The 6,571-nt window shown below is 64.2% G+C and overlaps 1 protein-coding gene across 1 annotated transcript in view; it reads right to left on the bottom strand.

The window, feature by feature from the left end:
- Nucleotides 1-682: 682 nt before the first annotated feature.
- The window catches only part of SLC6A11 (solute carrier family 6 member 11), a 92,393-nt gene continuing 86,504 nt past the window's right edge, over nt 683-6,571 (bottom strand). The window contains exons 12-14 of the mRNA XM_056129622.1: nt 3,687-3,787; nt 2,839-3,009; nt 683-1,031 (exon numbers count right to left, since the gene is read on the bottom strand). Of these exons, the coding sequence (XP_055985597.1) occupies nt 879-1,031; nt 2,839-3,009; nt 3,687-3,787 (425 nt within the window). The 3' untranslated portion in view covers nt 683-878. The remainder of the gene's footprint in view (nt 1,032-2,838; nt 3,010-3,686; nt 3,788-6,571) is intronic.

Below are 6,571 nucleotides of genomic sequence, written 5' to 3'. Positions count from 1 at the left end.
TCCCCACAGTCCCCTGAATCCTAGCAGGATGGGAGGGTGGTCTGGGGTACAAGTCCCGTCCCCTCCAGCATCAGGGCTGAGAGAGGAGCCGTCAGGTGCTGCTGGTGACTGGGGGGGTGGGGGGGTGGGGAGGGGAGCGAGGGTCAGGCCCACACACCTGCGCGCCACCGCCCCTCGCTGGGGCCTTGAATTTCCCTGCAGAGCTGGACAGGGGGACCCCGGGGGGGGGGCGCCCAGCTGGGCCAGGGCAGCACCACGGGTGCTCTGCTGACCTTGGGGTGCAGGATGGGGGGGACCCAGTCAGCTGGAGGTGTGGCCAGAAGGACCTGGGCGAAACAGGGCCCCGCACGCCTGTGAGGGGCTCAAATAGTGAGGCCCCAGGCAGGGGGTCATGGGTGGGGCCCGCACCCCGTCAGCGCGGGCAACAACCCCAGCGGTGCTGAGAGCAGGTGTGAGGGGAGCTGGTGCTGAAACCCCACAAGGACATGCAGGAGCGGTTTGGTGAAGGTCAAGGGTCGTGGTGAGGATCAGGGGCCATGGAGGAGGTCAAGGGTCATGGTGATGGTCAGGGGTCATGGTAAAGGTGAGAGGCTGTGGTGAGGTCAGAGGTCGTGGTGGAGGTCAGGGGTCGTGGTGACGGTGGGGGTCAGGGAGGAGGTTGCGGGCCCGTGTGGACAGGGAGGACAGTCCCGCTGAGACCCGGGTGTCCGGGGCCTGGAGGCGCAGGTTCAGCCTGGCTCGGCTGTTCTCCCGCTGCCGGAGGCTCTGGGACTCGGTGAGCACTGACTGGTGACGCCGGAGTTAGCTGGTTAATGCTCCTGCGGGGTGCGGGGCTACGGTTAGGGGCACGGGGTGCGGGCCGGGCCTGGGGGGGCGGCTCAGAAGCGCGTCTCCTTCTCTGTGATGGCCGCGATCGCCCCGTCGCCCTTGAGTTTGGCTTCACAGTCGTTCACCGTCACCGTCCGCGGGCCGGCCCCGAGTCTGCCGCGCATTTTCAGGTCGGCGCTGGGGACCGTAAGCTTCTGGAATTTCTAGATGGTTGGTGGGGGGGGGGGGAGAGGGAGGCCTTGCATGAGTCCAGGCTGGGCAGCTCAGCCCCCTCCCTCCTCAGTCCTCGCTCTGTGCATCTCCCCGCTCTGCAAAACGGAATGCCAGGACCAGGGGCTGAGATGGTGCTGGATAAGGGGGCGCTCACATGGGGGTCTGGTTTATGACAGTGCAGTGAGGACCCGGGGGGCTGTGTGAAGGTGTGGACACTTAGCCAGCGCCCCCCGCCCCCGCTCCTGTCCTGGCCCTGCATGGCTGTGGGGGGCCTAATCCAGGGAGAAGGACAGGGCCGGGCGCGGCCCCTCCCTCGAGCTCACTGCCTTTGTGGGTACCCGTGTCCTCCCGGAAAGCTGCAGAGACCTTGGGGGTGCCTGAGAGGCTCTCGTGCTGGTGTGGCCTGGTGGTTTGCGGCCCGACCTCAGCTGCTCTGCCTCCCGGGGGGCACTGCGCCCCCTCTCCAGCTGCACTCCCTGCCTCATGGGGCCCCCACGAGGCTCAGCTTGGTCATCTGACCTGCAGGCGCTCCGCCCTGGCTGCCCTCCTCTGAGCCCACTTTCCCTTCCGGTCCTGCTGCTGGCTGGCGGGTCCTTCCGGAAGTGGACCGAGTGGCCTCTCTCCCCGCATGGGCAGGAGACAGGCCCGGCTGCTCCCTGAGCCAGGGTGCGGGGCAGGGGGTTGGAGCCTCAGTCTTGCATGCCCGTGTCCCTCCCACATGGACCTGGTCCTGGGGATGCTGACCAGGAGCCCCGGAAGGTGGGCAGGCCCGGAAGCGGGGTGCGGGCACAGCCCATAGCGGCCAGTCACCAGGCCTCAGGCCCGTTCTGGTCTGGGGTGTTTGGTCCCAGGTCAGAAAAGCAACAGCACTTGCCCCCTCCTGCAGGGGCCGAGCTGGAGAAGAGACCACCCCCAGACTCTCCAGAGGGGCGGGCTGTGGCCGGCCTTGGGGGCTACTCTGAGCTGGTCGCCTCTGCAGAGGCCACATGCCCCTCCACCCTCCCTGGCGGGGCTGGTCAAGCCACCCTCCTACCATAAGGGAAGGGGAGCACGGGAGGGCAGGAGTGAGGGGGCACGGGCGGCAGGGGTGAGGGCTAGCACTCGCTGAGGGGCCTGAGCCGGATGGGGTGAGAGGAGCAAGGAGGGTTGGGGGGCGGGGGCGGACCCCACTAAGGGCGTCTGTGACCCGGGACCAGCAAACCCGTGTTGTACACTTGCAACACTGTGCAAATGCTACAAGTTAGCACAGGAAGTGCATTCATTTCGCAGGGGTGAGGCAGAGGGGGCTTCCCACATGGTTCTCAGGGGCCCCAGAAGCCCTCCCGGCTGGATGGTTCAGTGCTGAGGGCCACCAGAGTGACACCTGGCAGGGCGCAGGGAGGCGGGGTGAGGGTAGGGGTCAGACGGCACCAGGAAGGGTCTCGGCTTGGCTGCAAGCAAGGCTGTGCCCTGGCCCGGGGCCCCCGAAGCCCCCTGGGATGAAGCATCATGAAATGCAGAGCCAGGCTTGCTGGCGGCATGCAGGGAGGATCCTGGGCCCAGGGTTCTCCACGAGGGACCAGCAGCAAGTAATGATGGGGGTCCCCCGGGGGTCCCCCCGATCCTCAACCCCACTCCAGAGGCAGGACCAGCCAGGGCCCCGTTTCACAGAGGGGGAAGTGGAGGCTGATCTCGCAGTTCTGCCACTGAGAGCCCCCTGCACCCAGGCCCCCCCAAGCCCCGCTCACCCCTGCCTGGTGCTCTACAACCCCAGCCCCACTCACCTCCACCAGGGCACCCCCGCCCCATCCCGCTCACCTCCGCCAGGGTGCCTTCCGTCTTCCACAGCTTGAGGCAGACCCAGAGCGGGATGCAGAGCATGGACGACAGGGCCATGAGCCAGCCGATGCCGTAGCCCCAGGCCGGGTACGTGTAGACGTTGTTGTACTTGAGCGGTTTGTACTTGACCAGGAAGAAGATGAAGATGCCCTGGGCAGGGGGAGGAGGGGTCCCAGCAACAGTGACTCGAGGGAGGATCCCCACGTGGCCCCCCACGTCCTCTCCTCAGGCCAGTTCAAAGCTGCCCCCTCCAGAGCCTCCAGGGCCCGTGAAGAGGTTCTGGGTCATCTGCAGAGGGCAGCGAGGGCTGGGGGGGTGGTGGTTTTGGGTATCAAAGCACCTGGCAGGGGACAGAGTGTGACCCTGACCCACACAGAGGGGTCCAGAAGCAAGACCCCGAGGCTGGGGGTAAATTGGGGAGCTGGGATGCTGGGGAGGGCCCTGGCCCTTCCGTCCCTCTTTGAAAGACGCAGCCGGGCCATGGACACTGTGGGACACCCGGGGGTCTCACCTCCCAGCTTCTAGTCGGGTGCTGTGGGCTGGGGGCCGGGCGTGGGAGGTGGGGGGCGTGGGAGTGGGGTGTGTGGGGTCCCAAGTGTGGGAGCAGGCTCTGGGGGTCCCGGGCGTGGGGGCGGGGTGTGTGGGGTCCCGAGTGTGGGGGCGGGTGTATGGGGGCCCCGGGCATGGGGGTGGGGGGTGTGTGGGGGTCCTGGGCGTGGGAGCGGGTTGTGGGGGTTCCCAGCATGGGGGCGGGGTTGTGGGGTCCCGAGAGTGGGGTGGGGTTTGTGGAGGTCCCAGTGTGGGGGCAGGCTGGAGGGCTGCCTTACCGCACAGATCCCGGGGGTCACCACCTTCCAGCACCACTTGATGAGAGACAGCGGCCGGTAGCCAATCATGTCTTCGATGTTATCGTAGAAGCGGTTGCTGCCTGCCCGGACAGCACAGAGTGCGCTGGACCCCCACAGGATGGGAGAATGTCTGCGTCCCCCTCCCTGGGCCCACAGAAGACACGGCGACAGAGGCCACTGTGCTCACAGACCACTCAGGGCAAGCTCTCAGGAAGTGGGGCGGGGGTGGGGTGGGGGATGGTGGTTGCTTTGAGGAGGGGGTCCAAGGGCTGCTGAGGACCAGGATGGCCTGGCCTGCTGCAGCGGGGTCTTCACCCCAACCCTGCCCCACCCACTCTGGCTAGGGCACAGGGCAAGCCTAGGTGGGCGCTGTGAGGGCCAAGGGTCACTGCCCGAGACACCTGCCCCTGAACACTGGGTGCTGATGGCTGCACACTGTAGAGGGGGAAGCTGAGTGTGGCTGAGTGTGGCTGAATGTGACTCAGTGTGGCTGGGTGTGAGTGAGCGTAGGGGAGTGTGGGTGATGTAGGTGAGTGCGGGTGAATGTGGGCAAGTGTGGCTGAGTATGGGTGAGTGTGGCTGTGTGTGGGTGGGTGCGGGCGAGTGTGGCTGCGTGTGGCTGCATGTGGCTGAGTATGGGCGAGTGTGGCTGACAAAGTGGGTGCATGTGCCTGAGTGTGGCTAATTGTGGCTGAGTGTGGCTTAGGGTGGCTGAGGGTGGGCAGGTGCAGCTGAGTGTAGCTAAGGTGGGCAAGTGTGGCAGAGTGTGGCTGCGTGTGGCTACATGTGGGCGAGTGTGGGTGAGTGTGCGTGAGTTTGGGTGTGTGTGAAAGAATGTGGTTGAATGTGGGCGAGTTGGCTGAGTGTGGGCAAGTGTGGGTGAGGGTATCTGCGTGTTTTTGTGTGTGGCTGCGTATGGCTGAGTGTCGGCGAGTGTGGCTGAGTGTAGGTCAGGGTGGCAAGGGTGGCTGAGGGTGGCTGAGGGTGAGCAAGTGTGATTGAGTGTGGGTGAGTGTGACTGCATGTGGCTGAGTGTGGGTGAGTGTGGCTGAGGGTGGGTGAGTGTGACTGAGTGTGGGCGAATGTGGCTGAGTGTGGGCGAGTGTGACTGAGTGTGGGCGAATGTGGCTGAGTGTGGGCGAGTGTGGCTGAGTGTGGCTGCGTGTGGGTGAGTGTGGCTGAGTGTGTCTGAGTGTGGGCGAGTGTGACAGAGTGTGTCTGAGTGTGGGCGAGTGTGACTGAGTGTGGGTGAGTGTGGCAGAGGTGGCTGAGTGTGGCTGCGTGTGGGCGAGTGTGGCTGAGTGTGTCTGAGTGTGGGCAAATGTGGCTGAGTGTGGGCAAGTGTGACTGAGGGTGGGCGAGTGTGACTGACTGTTGGTGAGTGTGGCTGAGTGTAGGTGAGGGTGGCAAGGGTGGCTGAGGGTGGGCAAGTGTGAGTGTGGGAGAGTGTGACTGCACGTGGCTGAGTGTGGGTGAGTGTGGGCGAGTGTGGGTGAATGTGACTAGGTGTGGGCGAGTGTGGCTGAGTGTGGGCGAGTGTGAATGAGTGTGGGCAAGTGTGGCTGAGTGTGGGCGAGTGTGAATGAGTGTGGACGAGTGTGCCTGAATGTGGGCAAATGTGGCTGAGTGTGGCAGAAGGTGGACGAGTGTGTCTGAGTGTGGGGGAGTGTGGCTGAGTGTGCCTGAGTGTGGGCGAGTGTGGCAGAGTGTGGGCGAGTGTGACGGAGGGTGCCTGAGTGTGGGCGAGTGTGGCTGAGTGTGTCTGAGTGTGGGCGAGTGTGACTGAGTGTGGGCGAGTGTCCCTGAATGTGGGGAAGTGTGGCTGAGTGTGGCAGAGTGTGGGTGAGTATGGCAGAGTGTGAGCGAGTGTGCCTGAGTGTGGGCGAGTGTGCCTGAGTGTGGGCGAGTGTGGCTGAGTTGTGGGCGAGTGTGACTGAGTGTGTCTGATTGTGGGCAAGTGTGGCTGAGTGTGGGCAAGTGTGGCAGAGTGTCTGAGTATGGGCGAGTGTGGCTGAGTGAGGCTGAGTGTGGGCGAGTGTGGCTGAGTGAGGCTGAGTGTTGGCGAGTGTGGCTGAGTGTGTGCGAGTGTGGAAGAGTGTGGGCGAGTGTGGCTGAGTGTGGGCCAGTGTGGCTGAGTGTGGATGAGTGTGACTGAGTGTGTCTGAGTGTGGGCAAGTGTGACTGAGTGTGTCTGAGTGTCGGCGAGTGTGGCTGAGTGTGTCTGAGTGTGGCAGAGTGTGGGCGAGTGTGGCTGAGTGTGGGCGAGTGTGACTGAGTGTGTCTGAGTGTGGGCAAGTGTGACTGAGTGTGTCTGAGTGTGGGCGAGTGTGACTGAGTGTGGGCGAGTGTGGCTGAGTGTGGGCAAGTGTTGACTGAGTGTGGGGGTGTGTGTGTGCAAGTGTGGCAGAGTGTGGGCGAGTGTGCCTGAGTGTGGGCGAGTGTGGCTGAGTGTGGGCGAGTGTGACTGAGTGTGTCTGAGTGTGGGCAAGTGTGACTGAGTGTGTCTGAGTGTGGGCGAGTGAGTCTGAGTGTGGCGAGTGTGGGCGAGTGTGGCTGAGTGTGGCTGAGTGTGGGCGAGTGTGACTGAGTGTGTCTGAGTGTGGGCAAGTATGACTGAGTGTGGGCCAGTGTGTCTGAGTGTGGGCGAGTGTGTCTGAGTGTGTCTGACTGTGGGCGAGTGTGTCTGAGTGTGGGCGAGTGTGGCTGAGTGTGGGCGAGTGTGGCTGAGGGTGGGCGAGTGTGACTGAGTGTGGGCGAGTGTGGCTGAGTGTGGGCAAGTGTGACTGAGTGTGGGGGTGTGTGTGCAAGTGTGGCAGAGTGTGGGCGAGTGTGACTGAGTGTGGGCGAATGTGGCTGAGTGTGGG

This window comes from Sorex fumeus, unplaced genomic scaffold, assembly GCF_029834395.1.
Source record: "Sorex fumeus unplaced genomic scaffold, SorFum_2.1 ptg000072l, whole genome shotgun sequence".
In the NCBI taxonomy this organism is placed as follows: domain Eukaryota; kingdom Metazoa; phylum Chordata; class Mammalia; order Eulipotyphla; family Soricidae; genus Sorex; species Sorex fumeus.
Note: the sequence above shows the minus strand (reverse complement) of the source record. Positions and strands in the feature narration are given on the sequence as shown.